Source organism: Lycorma delicatula, chromosome 7 (genome assembly GCF_047948215.1).
Source record: "Lycorma delicatula isolate Av1 chromosome 7, ASM4794821v1, whole genome shotgun sequence".
In the NCBI taxonomy this organism is placed as follows: domain Eukaryota; kingdom Metazoa; phylum Arthropoda; class Insecta; order Hemiptera; family Fulgoridae; genus Lycorma; species Lycorma delicatula.
In genome coordinates this window covers 11172739-11188420 of record NC_134461.1, presented here as the reverse complement: position 1 = coordinate 11188420, position 15682 = coordinate 11172739, and the positions used below count along the sequence as shown (strand labels likewise).

General features: G+C 33.0%; 1 protein-coding gene across 3 annotated transcripts in view; it reads right to left on the bottom strand.

Moving 5' to 3' along the window:
- Atf6 (bZIP_ATF6 domain-containing protein ATf6) overlaps positions 1 to 15682 on the bottom strand; it is a 112521-nt gene that overhangs the window by 48903 nt on the left and 47936 nt on the right. For all 3 annotated transcript variants that reach the window (XM_075370157.1, XM_075370158.1, XM_075370155.1), the window contains exons 4-5: positions 13932 to 14038; positions 4500 to 4695 (exon numbers count right to left, since the gene is read on the bottom strand). In XM_075370157.1, coding sequence (XP_075226272.1) covers positions 4500 to 4695; positions 13932 to 14038 — 303 coding nt within the window. The remainder of the gene's footprint in view (positions 1 to 4499; positions 4696 to 13931; positions 14039 to 15682) is intronic.

The window sequence follows — 15682 nt, the reverse complement described above, 5'->3', positions numbered from 1 at the left end:
ACCAATAGAAGTGTAGGTCTTTGTACTGCCTGGCCCACAACAGAGCCTCTCCTTTTAATTGCTCTTCGGCATACTCGGTCCATTGCTCAACAGGCAATCTCTGTTCTTGTAGCTGAAATTTTAAACAAGACAGGAACAGTTCTGGGTCCTCATGTGGTAGGCCGCTGAAGGTTGTCATTATGGAAATGCAGCACGGATGCCTGCAACCAGGCAGTCAATGTTGTTAAGTGCCTTGTGTGTTGGTCTGTTGGCTAACATGTGGGTCGCCAGAGGTGTGGCTATGTCCAGTCTTCTCATCCAGACGATCTTCGCCCCCACGTTAGGCGCCACTTGTCGCCAAATGGCTTCAATGGCACATGGCACTTTATAATTTTCTGGTAGCCCTGAGAAGGGCTGTTGATGTTGTCGATTGGCTTCGACTTCTCGTTGTAATTTCTAACCTTGTGGTAGCCCAAAGAAGGGCTACTGTCGTCGAATGGCTTCGACAGATGGCCCATTGTAATTTATAACCTTGTGGTTGCAATGAAAAGGGCAGTTTTTTGGGTTAGCTCTGAGAAGAGCTGTTGGGTCCGGAAGCTGGTCTCTGGCAAAGTCGACTTGGCTATAGTCAAGAAGTTGCGGCTTGTCCATTGAAATCAGACCGGGCATCCCCTCAGCGGCAACAGGATCCCCACTACAATGTGGCAGTGGTGGCCCCCTGAGCCCTGCAGTGTCGGGTCGGCGTTGGTCGTCTTTAACCAGCGCGGCAGAGGCGGTTCTCCCTGAATGATGGGCCGGCTCCTGCTGCTGAGTCCATCGCCCAAAGCGATTGAAGCCCGGCGAGCTGGAGCGTGAAGGTAGCTTCCGCGTTCAGCAGCTCCCTCGGCGGGCCGGCCAGGCCTGCTGCTCCGGCGAGGAAGGTCCCACGTTGATGCAATCAGGGAACTTCTGTCTTCTGCCATCTTCTTCTTCTTCATGGTCTTCTCCGGGTCGTGGTCAACGATGAATTGAAGATTCACTCTCGTGAACGCTTTTTTATTGGCGTCTGAGAGTGCAGGGCCGCAGCGCCGTTATGTTGAGAGATCTGCCCGGTCAGCTACGTAGCGGGAGTGACGCTGTGCAAGCGCGTGCGTATACTGTACTCCCGCTGACATCTGGGCTGCTACCGTTGCCGTCTGCCGATATAAATCATATATGTAGTAACAAGATATAGTTTGTGCGTTGCATAATGGCAAATATAAATAAAAATATAAATTTAAATAAAAATTTATACAAATATAAATAAAAATGTTTAAATTCTAATGGTTAAAATAAAAATATTTTAAACATAATTATAACTCTTTGGATACACCAATATATAGTTACCCAAAAATAATAATCGTGAAAAAAATAAAAATGAAATTACTATTTGAAAAATTGAAAATAAGTAAATATGAAAAGCCAATCCGAAATTAAATTTTACTCAATGATTAATGATTATCTTAATAAATCTGTTAAATACGGTATTGAAAAATAAAAAATCATATGTTAATTGAATATTTAAATATATTTTGGATACCGATTTTACAAAATTTTTAAAAAATTAAATTTTCATTAAGTCGGGTCAAATTCTTCATTTATCTACATATGACCCTGGCTGTGTAGATTAAAAAAAAAAAAAAAAATATGCTTTCAAACATTATTTTGTATTTGTGAAGCCCCATTAACCACGTCTGGTCCAATGAATCACACCTGGTCCAATGAATCACACCATCAGAAATTGTATGGTTTCTTCTTCCTTTTTTTTACGATAAATACTTTATCGATATACGTGATAATATACTAAAATATCGAATTCAATGAATTGTTTTTTGTCATTAATTTTAATAAATCGCTTATATTTTTTACAATTAAAAAAAAAAGTACTTAAGAAGTCCTTAACATCTGTCACATTTTTTTAGTATAATTAAAGTATTCTGTTGTACTGTTTGCCTTATCTACTTCAAGATAAAATAAAAATAACACGATAACCGATTAAATGTTTAAAGGCTGATATCAGAAGTAACATTTTATTAAAAAGTAACTAACAAATTAAAACCAGTAATTATTTCTTTATAATTTTACAGTAAAACGGCTACTTGAATGGAATTTTTTTATATCCATTAAACCACATAAGCTTATGGGTGGGATTTGGAAGTGGAATTTTGTGGCATATGAATAATGCCATGCCCGACTACCACCATGCCATTTTTCATTTTTACTCTCCATTTACGTTTATTTAAAATCATAAATAAAATTATTGGAATATTAAGACTATTTTGAACATACTTTTTTAATTGTATATCTTTTCTAGTTAAAAACAAAATAGTTTAATTTACATATACAAAAACTAATCGAACCAATAACGAGCATAGCCAAAACAAAAAATAATCTCAATCATTCATAAATGCCCTGTTTTTTGTCACAAACTTAAGAGATATTTAAAACAATACTTTAGCACGCTCAGATCTCAGGTCTCATTTTCTTTGGCTCAGTGGATATTTTTTGTACTTACATGCATTAACTGATAAATTTATAAAAGCTATATTCCAAAAACTTAAAATACTAATTCAAATTACGCAATATTAAAAAAACAATTATAAATTAAAGCTGAAATATATGCATTTTGGTGGATATAAACATAGAAAAAAGCCTATTTTTTATTGGTTATTGAGATAAAACAATTAAAAGAATGAAAAAACTATTAACATAGAGGAAAAATCTAATTAAATGTGAACTTTGACTGTTAAATAACCATTAAAAAGTTAATAAAAATTAATAAAACAAGAATTTATGAAGAAACAGTTTTTGCTTACATGTATTTTACAGGTAAAAACCCGACACTTTCAGAGAATCCGAGCATTTTAAGAGCGCTATGGTTATTATGTTTGGGATTTTTCAATTTTGTTAAAAATAAGTTCTTTATGTTCAAATTTTCCCTTACAAATAGGAGTATGTAGTAAATATATATTGATATATAAGAGAAAGTAGTATATTAACTTGTTCTTATTCTCTCAGCCAGAGAGAGAGAGAGGAATTGGAGGAGTTATCCTATTCATCTATTATTATTATTATTATTATTATTATTAGAATACATGTAAAGGAACAAACTAACAACAGTCAAAATGTAGAAAAAGCTACTTATACAGCCAATAACTTATTGCAAATAAGTTTTATATATATATATATATTAAAGAACTGTAAAGAAGGAATTGTAAAACCTTTTTACTTCATCTGTACCTAGCATAAGATGCTTGTTGTTCTCCAGAAAGGCTGTGCAAACTTTTTATTAAAACACATATGAGGGCATAAAATAAATTTATAACCTTAGTAAAGTATCTAATTTATAACAAAATAAAAATATAAGAAACCTGAAAGTTATAATAAAGATAATCTTGAAATTAATAAGCAAAAGACAATCTATAAAGAAAATCACGAAACCACTAGCTAATAAAAAATGTACAATTTTTCAGGACCAATCGTATTACATAGATATTTCAGTAATGATTAATGAGTTAAGAATTTTAATCTTTGTCGCAGAAGACTCAATATATTCGACTTCTGTTAAGATGTGTCTCTTAAACCTTTCTTGAATGATAAGGTTCTGTCAGTTTGAGCACATCTTATTAATTACATTCACTGTTCTTTATTTTTCCTTTACACGACACATTACAAGTATATTTATAATGCGCTACGTTTATTTAAGTTTAAATCAAATCTTTTTTATGTAGCTGTACCTCTATAGGCTCCACCAAGAGAAGTTTTTGCCTGAGAACAATATAACTGGATCACGATGTCCGATCACAAAACATGTTCATTATGTGAGCCAAATGTCTGATTGAATATTTATTGTACAGATCGATGATGAAATGATTGGTAATGATCATGAAAATGATTTATTAACTCGGAAAAATAATTATACCTAATATCTGAAACAGAATTTTCTTTTTCCAAGTTATTTCCTATTTTTATAAAGGTATATTAATAAATATATCAGTAATTAAAAAAAAAAATTAAAAGCAGTGTGCAAAAACTTAGCAGTAAATGAAATAAAAATTATTAAAATTTCATTAAATTGATATATGATATGATATTCACCCTTGAATTTTTTAAACACTATTTTACCACTAAATGTAATATCATTCACGCATTCTTCTATTTAAAATTGTTACCTTAAACTATTTTTACAAATATTTAATGAAAAAACCATATATTTATGTGTGTGTGTGTGTGTGTGTGCACGCGTGAAGGAATTTAAAATAAGTTTTCATTTTTAAAAATTTCTGTATAACTTTTAATCAAATACTGCACTCATATCAGTTGGAGTTTTGACTATCAAAATCTTACAGGCTTGGAATTATTTGCAATTCAAGGATGCAAAACAAACATAGATATTCACCAATAGACCTTGAGATGGGCAGCCTCTTTTAAGGATTAATTAAATGTAATATATCCAACATAAAACTACAAACAAAAAATAAATTAAAGAAACTAATATTTACCACTGTTATATGGTAATATCCTAATAGTGCCTCCAGTTCCAGAATTACATATAATAACAGGTTTACTATCATAAACTGGTTGTTGATGTATGCGTGTAGCATTACTAGTTACTGTTATACTAGCCGGTGAAAGTGGTGGACTGTTGTCAACCATTACAGATTCAGGAGGTGAAATCGGAGGAGTTTCCAAAACAACCTGAAAAGTAATTAAATAGTTATAAGAATAATTGTACTGTAAGTACATTCAATAACAAACTGATAATAATCAACTGAAACTAATAAATATTAACAAATATAATCACATAACATTACACATGTACCGACTGACCAAAATGCTAATACAAATGTAAAAGCATTTCTGGTATTAATTTAGGGTACAAAAATCAAAACTAGCATGATACAACAAACTACATTTTTTATTCTATTCTTTTTTAATGAAAACTGAGCATAAAAACTTACAAAATTTACATAAAGCCGAAGAAAACTGATATAGAATACGTTTTAAAATAAAAATAAGAAATAAATGTTCTCCCCATTAAAACACAGAAATCGTATTTTATATAATTTTTTTTAAGAAGAACGGCGTTAAATGTAGAAGAATGAAATTTAACAAATCCTCCTACTTTGAAATAGTCTACTTTTGATGTAAGACCATCACCCTAAGCATCTATGAGATCCCCTGAGGAGGTAATTTAAAAATGTTAAATGAAAAGGATATAGTTGTGACACTTCATTTAAAGAACATTGAAAATATGTGTCCTTTACATTACTTTTCATAAGAAATATTAGGCTAACATCCTACCCAAAATTCTGGCTATTTAATGCTTTTCAATGCTAGTTTTAAGAGTAGTCTACAGTACCTCTTAAACAACTGTTCAACCAATAAACATTAAAAAAGTACAGTTTAGCAAATTCACCTAATTCAAAATGACCTATTTTATTGGAATTAAGTGAATTAGGTATAAGATTGCTGCATGGGATAAAACTTATGTTTTTTAAAGTTTTTTAAAATAATGTCACAATTCTAACTTTTTCACTAAAAGTTTAACCGAATGCTTACTGAAAAAAAGAATATTTAAAGGCATAAGATTCAGCTATTTTATTATTTGTATTTCACTTTTTGAGAAGTTATTTAAAATACTGTAAATCATTTTTGAAAATAACAGTGAAAAACATTTAATGGTTGCCATTTTTATTAAAGTTATCAGAGTACAAAGCTTTTTTACATGAAAATGTACATTAAAAGTTTTGAGTTACCCAAACAAGAACTCTCATAGATATTTGGCATGTAGTGAAACTGAAACATATTGTTTTGAGCGACAAGCTCTTAATAAAAGTTATCTTTCTATGTTTAACTAGAAAAGTTATTTAAGGACTCTCACATTTTAGTAACATACAATGTACACAATGTATCACGAAGTTCAACTGGGATTTTCATAACCTATTCTACTTGTAAAAAAAATAATGTAAAATATTATATAAACCTATGTCCTAAAATCTTCATTTGCAAATTAGCGATAGTGAAAGATTTTGCTTGAATTTCAGATATCACAGTGAAATGAAATCTTATTGAAATTTTTAGGATGTTAATTAAGGAGCAGATTTAGTGACTTCTTATGGTTTCTGACTGGAAAAATCATATAAAATAGGTCCCAGAACCAAATATGCATTAGTCTTTGAGAAATCTGAAATGAAAACCAATAAATTAGGGTTAAAAACCCCCTGTTTTTTTATAACTGATGTACAATAGCTTTGTTAAATGAGAAATAAACACATAAAACTTTTAAGTAAAATTTTAGAGAATTTGATTTTGAACAATATGATGTAAGGTAAGTTGAAAAACAAAGCAAAGTTAGACATTTTGAATTTTATTTAGAAACAGTATATTAAACCAAAGTGGATTACAGATATCAGTTTATAATAAATGTTGAAAAAATGAGCCCGCCATGTTCAACACATTTCTTGGCAAGCTTCTATACTGCTTTTGTTGCTCTTTTAGTTCTTCAGGGCTGTCCTTAAGTTACTCAGTCGCATCCATAATGCGAACAATTAATTACTCATGAGAATGTACTTTGTTTTGTATACAATATTTTTCATCCATTCCTAAAATCTAAAGGTGATAGATCAAGCAATCTTGGTGTCCAAGAATATGGACCGCCATAACCGATCGATTTCTCAGGGAAATCAGTACAGGTAAATCAGTTACAATACAGGTAAATCAGTTTAAGTAAGTGGAATCAGCACAAGAGAAGTGGAGAGGCATACATCAAGCTGGAACTGACACTAAATCAGTGTTGAAAATTGCCTTCCACCATTTCATGAGGATTTACTTCTGCCATGTATGCTCATTGCGTAATTTGTTGACATCATCTCAAGTGAAATTTGACTCATCGATAAACAAAACATACTTATACAGTTGTCAATTCGTATTCCACCAGTCGCAGAACTTCAAGCAGTTTGGACTGTCTCCTGTGTGTAGATGTTGAACTGGCTGTTTATGATAAGGATAAAGATTGTTTTGTTAAATTGTCCTCCAAACCGTTGAATATGAAAATATGATATGAAGGGGTCACCAGAAAAGTAAAAAATAACATTCTACGAGTCGGAGCGTGGAATGTTAGAAGCTTAAAAAAGGTTGGTAGTGTAGAAAATTTAAAAAGAGAAATGGATAGGGTAAATGTGGATATAGTAGGAATTAGTGAGGTTCGGTGGGAAGAGGAAGGCGACTTTTGGTCAGGTGATTTTAGACTAATTAACTCAGCTTCAAATAATGGGCAAGCAGGAGTAGGTTTCGTGATGAACAAAAAGATAGGGAGGAGAGTGGAGTATTTCAAGACGCATAGCGATAGAATCATTGTAATAAGGATAAAATCAAAACCTAAACCGACAACAATTGTTAACATCTATATACCTACAAGCGCCCATGATGATGATGAGGTAGAGTGTGTATACGAAGAGATTGATGAAGCAATTAAACACGTAAAAGGAGATGAAAATTTAATAATAGTTGGAGATTGGAATGCAAGCATTGGAAAAGGCAAAGAAGGAAATATAGTGGGTGAATACGGGCTGGGCAAAAGGAATGAAAGAGGGGACCGACTTATAGAGTTTTGCACGAAGTATAATTTAGTAATTGCCAACACCCAATTTAAAAATCATAATAGAAGAATATACACATGGAAAAAGCCAGGCGATACTGCAAGGTATCAGATAGATTATATCATGGTTAAGCAAAGATTTAGAAATTAACTCGTTGACTGCAAAACTTACCCTGGAGCAGACATTGATAGCGACCATAATTTGGTGATAATGAAATGTAGATTGGGGTTTAAAAACCTGAAGAAAAGGTGTCAGATGAATCGGTGGAATTTAGAGAAGCTTGAGGAAGAGGAGGTAAAGAAGATTTTTGAGGAGGACATCGAAGAGGTCTGAGTAAAAAAGATAAGGTAGAAAATGTAGAAGAAGAATGGGAGAATGTTAAAAAGGAAATTCTTAAATCAGCAGAAGCAAACTTAGGCGGAATAAAGAGAACTGGTAGAAAACCTTGGGTTTCAGATGATATATTGCAGCTGATGGATGAACGTAGAAAATATAAGAATGCTAGTGATGAAGAAAGTAAAAGGAACTATCGGCAATTAAGATATGCTATAAACAGGAAGTGCAAACTGGCGAAAGAAGAGTGGATTAAAGAAAAGTGTTCAGAAGTGGAAAGAGAAATGAACATTGGTAAAATAGACGGAGCATACAGGAAAGTTAAGGAAAATTTTGGGGTACATATATTAAAATCTAATAATGTGTTAAACAAAGATGGTACACCAATATATAATACGAAATACGAAAGGTAAAGTCGATAGATGGGTGGAATATATTGAAGAGTTGTACGGAGGAAATGAGTTAGAAAATGGTGTTATAGAGGAAGAAGAGGAAGTTGAGGAGGATGAAATGGGAGAAACAATACTGAGATCTGAATTTAAGAGAGCATTACAAGATTTAAATGGCAGAAAGGCTCCTGGAATAGACGGAATACCTGTAGAATTACAGCCCAGTGCAGGTGAGGAAGCGATTGATAGATTATACAAACCGGTGTGTAATATTTATGAAAAAGGGGAATTTCCGTCAGACTTCAAAAAAAGTGTTACAGTGATGATACCAAAGAAAGCAGGGGCAGATAAATGTGAAGAATACAGAACAATTAGTTTAATTAGTCATGCATCAAAAATCTTAACTAGAATTCTATACAGACGAATTGAGAGGAGAGTGGAGGAAGTGTTAGGAGAAGACCAATTTTGTCTTCTCCTAACTAATGGAAGCAATTTTAGGCCTCAGATTAATAGTAGAAGGAAGATTAAAGAAAAACAAACCAACATACTTGGCGTTTATAGACCTAGAAAAGGCATTCGATAACGTAGACTGGAATAAAATGTTCAGCATTTAAAAAAAATTAGGGTTCAAATACAGAGGTAGAAGAACAATCGCTAACATGTACAGGAACCAAACAGCAACAGTAACAATTGAAGAACATAAGAAAGAAGCCGTAATAAGAAAGGGAGTCTGACAAGGATGTTCCCTATCTCCATTACTTTCTCAAAAGCTACTGCATGTATGGTTCTCGGACGTATTTTATTTAATTTCTTAGGTCAAAACCATAAGAAATCATAAATTCTGCACCTTAATTAATGTCCTAAAAATTTCAGTATGGCCTCATTTCACCACGGTAGATGAAATCCGGGAGAAATTTTTCCACTAGCCGTAACTTGCAAATGAAGCATTTTACGACATATGTTTATATAATTTTTTCCATTATTTTCAGAAGTGTGTGTTATGAAACTGGTGAACTTCATGATATATTCATTATATGTTATATCGAAAATATCTGACATAAACAAATTATGTATAAACAATTTTACAGTATGAAACAGATGTAGCTGTCTCAATACAAATTACTGTCAACTTGGTAATAAATTAAAAAATTCAATATATTGCACTCAACAAAATTAAACAAGGAGTCTCACAATAATAAAATTATTACTGTGTTTACATGTAGACATTAACGATATACAATATAATAGAATAAATAATCAATTGTTTCGGCAGCTGTTAAAAAAAACTCATAAATAATGCAATAGGTAGTTTATAAAATAGGGGATTTCATTTACAAAAAAACCTATTGTAATAGAAGCCTGGTAAACCAGTGATAGAACTACACTCTGTTCAAATCTGTCACAATTAAAAAGAAACTACTTTAAAAATGTAATATTTAAATTTTTTTAATAGTACTAGGTTTCTTTTAGAATTATTTAAATAAAATTTAGTGTAAAAATTATAACTTATTTTTACTCTAAACTGGCTTAAAGTATGAAATATTTATAGACAAACAATTAATTTTCAGAAAATTCATTATCTACTTTCTTTACGGTGTAAATTTGGTAGAAATTATACAGAGTGGGGCAAAAACCTAATTATTTTTATTGGTATTATGTACAAGCCGGAGTTGACAATGAACGGTGTAGTGGGGATTCCATTCTTCACTAGCTGCCATTTCAGTCATCATGGAACTATGAAACAAAATGCAAGTTTTTTAAAAACAACAATTTTATTATGCTTATACAGAGAAAATTCTGAAAAAATTTCAATGTTGCAGGTCCTGCGCCTTTTCGAATCACAATCATGTTGTGGAGGGGGTAATTTTAGGACAATTTAGTATCATCTTAGAACACCCATTGGAAGACCAAGACCCATACGAACTTCAGAGAACTTTGAACACGTAAGGCAGACGATTTAAACTAGTGCTTGGCACTTGGCACATAAAATTATAAAACTGGGTTAACAACAAGCAGTCAATTTGGGAACTACTGAACAAGCCCAATACAGAATACAAGATCTGTTCAAAAAATAATCAAACTTTTTTGATTATGCGCCAATGGAGGTATTTAGTGACATGTGGTTAGCAGGATTGTGTTTTGCATAACCTCCTCTGTAACCGCATGTTCTTGGATTGTTGATATCTCGTTTAGTTTTCATGTTATTGTAATTTGAGGGCAACATGTTTAAGTGTTAGTAGCGATTTTTGTAATGTGCGTTTTTCAGGAGCAATTATACAATGTAAAATTTTGCGTGAAACTGAAAAATTTTACAGAAACTTTTCAAGTTTTAAAACAAGCTTATGGAGATGATGTACACAATGCTGCGAATGGTTTTCAAGATTTAAAAGTGGTGTCAGTCAATTGAAGATGACCCTCGACCAAGAAGGCCTTTGACTTCAACTGATGACATACGTGTTAAGAAAATCAACGATCTGGTGCATGCAAACCGCCGATTGACTGTCAGAGAACTTGGAGAAAGAGTTAGCATCTCAATTGGATCATGCTACGAAATTTTTAGGAAAAAATTGAGCATGCATTGAGCTGCATCAAAGTTTGTTCCCCGATTGATGACCTAACAGCAGAAAGAACATCGAGTGCACAATTGCCGACAACTCCTTGAACAAGCCTATGACGATGAAACATTCATGCAAAGGATCATAACAGGAGATGGAAAGCTGGGTTTATGGCTACGACATTGAGAAAAAAGCTCAATCATAGAAAAAATTGCACATTACAAAAATCGCTACTAACACTTAAACAACTTGCACTTAATAACATAACATGAAAACTAAATGAGATATCAACAATCCATGAACATGCGGTTACAGAGGAGGATATGCAGAACACAATGCTGCCAACCACATGTCACTAAATATCTCTGTTGGTGTGTATAAAAAAAGTTTGGTTATTTTTTGAACAGACCTTGAACTGCACTCTCACTTGAATTTCCACCCCTATAAATTGATGTTCAAGAACCGACATCTCTTAATCAGAAACAACACTGAGAAAGAAATAATCACATAAAAAACATTAATCCTCATGAGTTACAAAGCTCATTTCTATGTGTCGGATTATGTTAATAAAAATAAATTTTGGTACTGGCTTGATCAAATCCAAGGAAACTCCATGCATGAGTGTTCACTTAATACACAATGGGTCATTTGTGATTTGGAATGGCAAAATTTCAGGTGATCAGTTTTTTTTTTTTTTTTTTTTAATAAGGCAGTCAGACAATCACACTGAATACAGAACGGGACACTTTGAAGCTACAGAACTACACAGAAGGTAAAAAAAATCCAAATTCTGGTTCCAACAGATGTGGCAACTGTCCACACATCTCAATTCCCCCCCTGAGGGAGAAGAACAACCGCCTCGTGACGTGTCTGGTCGCCACACCACCCCCTCTGTTCCTAGCCATGAGTGGCTTAATCGGAGGAAATGTTCTTGCCCTCCAACTGATCAAATTCCATAGTCATCAGTCGGTCTTGTAAAATGCCACTTATGCAATGCCTCGAAAGACATTCACATCAGTAAATTCTGCCCTAGTCAAGTTTTGCCTTCTACGAAGACATCAGACACCTAACTCTACTATGTAGTCCCCAGGAACTGCTAAATTAACAGCCTATCCACGGAAGATCAAAGACCCCGCGCACCAAACTCTATTACCGTACTACCACCACCTAAACTATATGTACCCCCTTTACAATACGATTATTTCAGTAATTTCATGCCATAACAGCATATTAATAAATTTAGTGATTGGAATCCTAACCAGCGAAAATAATGTCCCAGAGGACCTCAGGTCTGGTGCGTTCGAGAGCTGAGTATAACCTCTAGTCTCCCACTTCAGCTCCAACTTTGAGGATCACTTGGGTTAACAGCTAGGTCAATCGCAACCAATGTTTACTTTATTTGTCCCTTAATAAGAGTGCACTACAATTCAATAAACTCCCATGCTAAAGTTAGTGAATCGTACTTGGGAGAGTGAAGATCACACTCCTGAGCACGACCCCCACTGATTCTTGAACTACTCTAATCGGGGCTCGATGCCAACTACAACTACCTTCAGCCAATCAAACTGTCCGGATGAACCCTAGCCACCTGGATAACTAACACTAATGAACCCGCAGTCGCCAATGCAAGATGTGAGAAGTATGCTAGCTCAAGTTGATAAATACAGCAATAGAAACTGCCAAGAAAAAGTTCTCTACCAGATCTCCTATATCTACTCAAACAGCACTTCAGTCAAGACTGAAGCAGCTCAAACTAAGGAGATTTGATCAACCCATCCTGGATACAAAAGCGTCCCAACAAGCAGAAACAGAAACACGCAGAAAATGCCCACAGTTCATCACCTAACTTGTGCCAAAGAATCGATCTGGCAATCGCAATAGACCTAAACCAAAAGCCTCTTGCATTGAGGAATGGGAAACTCATCACACACGTGATGAAACCAAGAAAACTGCATTACCTGGTAGACCACCCTACTAGTAAAGGGAGCTGCAAAAAGCAACCCCAAGACTGACAGCAACAGTTCACTTAACACTGCACACAGACATCAAGCATCAATGAAATGTCTTAACGTTCCAGAGAATTGAAGTACAATTCTACGGCTCATAAATAATAGCCACAGTTCTTACTGTTGACCGAATGTCTGCACTCTTCGCTCAACCTTTTACAGTTGATGCAGGATGGAGCCTCTGCTTTCTATAGACAATCTTCACACTTGAGACCCACCTCGCCACAATGCATACAGACCTACACATACTTACAGAACTTGGCCCTGTGGCCAAAACGACAGTACTTAAAGCACCTTTGCACATCTACGTACTCCCTGACTCGACAGGACATGAGATTGAACCCTTGGAAACAAACTTCTTGAAGAGACCAGCAACAAGTTTTAAAACACCATAATACCTTTGGGCAACACAATTCCCAGTCTCGATGAGTAGCCTACACTCATTTCTGAACACAGCCTCATCCAACTCAGTGTTCTGCTCCCTAATAAGGGCCAAACTCCTTATCAGATAGCCGGCAGTCAATGTCGTAAACAATGACTCAGAGCCTACGCTTTCACTTCGGGTTCACCTTGACCTCAAGATTTTTCATCTCGGAAGACTGTTGTCATTTTTACATTATACATATTATTTAAAAGTCTCAAATGATCAGCTTGAAATTAAATACAATAATTTTTTCAAAGCATAATTTCCATGCTATTCTATCACAAATTCTATTTATAGAAATTTTGTCCACTTTTTTAAAAATTATACTAACAACAAGTCTGATTAATTTTCTACATAAATAAATTATTTTTAAATGAAAAACACATTTTTTTAGGTGAAATGTAGTGAAAAAAATTTCAAAAGCAATGAATTAGGGTTACGAACTAACCTTACCTTATTGATGAAAAACAATAAGGCAATAAGAAATTGGATTTTTTAACAAAATGCTTTCATTTGATAATGAGACAACTTTTAAGTTCCAATAAATATCAAAGTTTTTTTATATTCATACACCAGAATAAAAAAACCAATAATCATAAAAATTCTAAAATATATGAATTACAAACCTTTTTCTCTCTATCTGAAGAACTCCATGAATCAACACTAGATTGAGATGATGCTGGGGAATTAGGTTCATATTTAATATCGTTTACTTCTTCTTTAATCTCACATACTGAACATAAAAAACAGATAATTTTAAAATACTAAAAAAAAAAACCACAAATTATATTTATTAAACACATAAAATAAATGATGGTCCACACTTAAGAATTAATGCTACAACTCCTACAACATAATATCCACCACAAAAATTTTAAATGCACAGATAAATACATCACTTCTAACTTTTGGAAACCATACTTCAACTGTGCTAAATAAATTATTAAGAGTAAGTTATAAATTCCTCAATTTAAATATCTAAATCAATTTAAAGCATTAATAATGGCTCTCCTATTTCAACATATAGTGTTATTTTCTGGATATAATGATGTTGATACACACACTATTCTACATAGAAGAAGATAGTTTATTGCTACCGCTAAATCTTCCCTATCAACCGATTTTTAAAGAATAATATAAACTACATCTTCCATACTACACTTACTTATTTCTTTATAATTACATTTTACGCTGATAAACTATTCATAAACCTATCACCTAAATATCATCATAGTACAAGACATAAACATAAGTACAATTATGTTAACATATATCTTCTCTTTTGAAAATCCATTTTATTACACTTTTGTTACTTACCCGACAATTTTAATTTAATTATAAGCTTTTTATTAAACATGAGTTGTATAATTATCTAAGGAATTACTGTTCCATATACGAATCTTTAGATATAGCTTGTTCTTTTTCTTAAGAATGAATCTATTAATGTACACTGATTCTAAAAAAAATGTCCTAACTGTTTGATATTTTAATCCTGTTTTGTATTACTTTGGTAATAATATCCCGGTTAAAAAATTAGGTTAAGAAAATGCAAAATATCCTAAATACGCCTGACAAAACTAAAATAAAAAGAGATATCTATAAATTAAACTAATTTAAGTACAAGAAAAGAGCTGCAGAAATGGTAGGAAATAAACATACTGGGGGAAGGAAATAGGTGGGATGGAGGGCTTCAACTGATAACCGTTTTTACTTAGTACATTTGTACCTAATATATTCATTAGTTAGAAAAATGTTAAACTTTATAAAAACAAGCACCCGAGATCAAATAAAATAGCGACGTAAAAATATTCGGCTAAAAAAAAACCATTCGATTTTTAATAAATTTTTCAAATTTCTGGTTTTTCAGAAACACTATTTTATTGTTCACACAATACTTAGTAATCCTAAATTTGTTAATGAATTTGGCTATCATAAAAATATACAGACAGTATGTTTTTTCATCTATTAAATCTTTAAACATTTGAACAAATTTTACAAGAAAAAGCATTTAACTACAAGTCATCCTATTTCATGAAATTAACATCTTTCAAACGATTACCGTTTTGCTTTAGGGATTAGATAAGTCTACTGGTATCACTTAACATTATCTACACCATCTAGACAGTTAACTTCTAGTCGGATTCAATGTTTCAATTCCTGAATTGTGATGTTACTTAAATTTTCAATTGCTTCCGCAGAAAAAATCATTTGCTGAGAAGTCAGGTGATCTGGCAATCACATTACGTTCCTGTATCAGTTAATAACACGATTACAGAGCAAATTATACAATAAAACCGACTTAGAAACTTACACAGTGCAGCTCATAGATGCATCAAACCAAACAGAAAAACATTTGCCTAATTTACCGGATATGAAC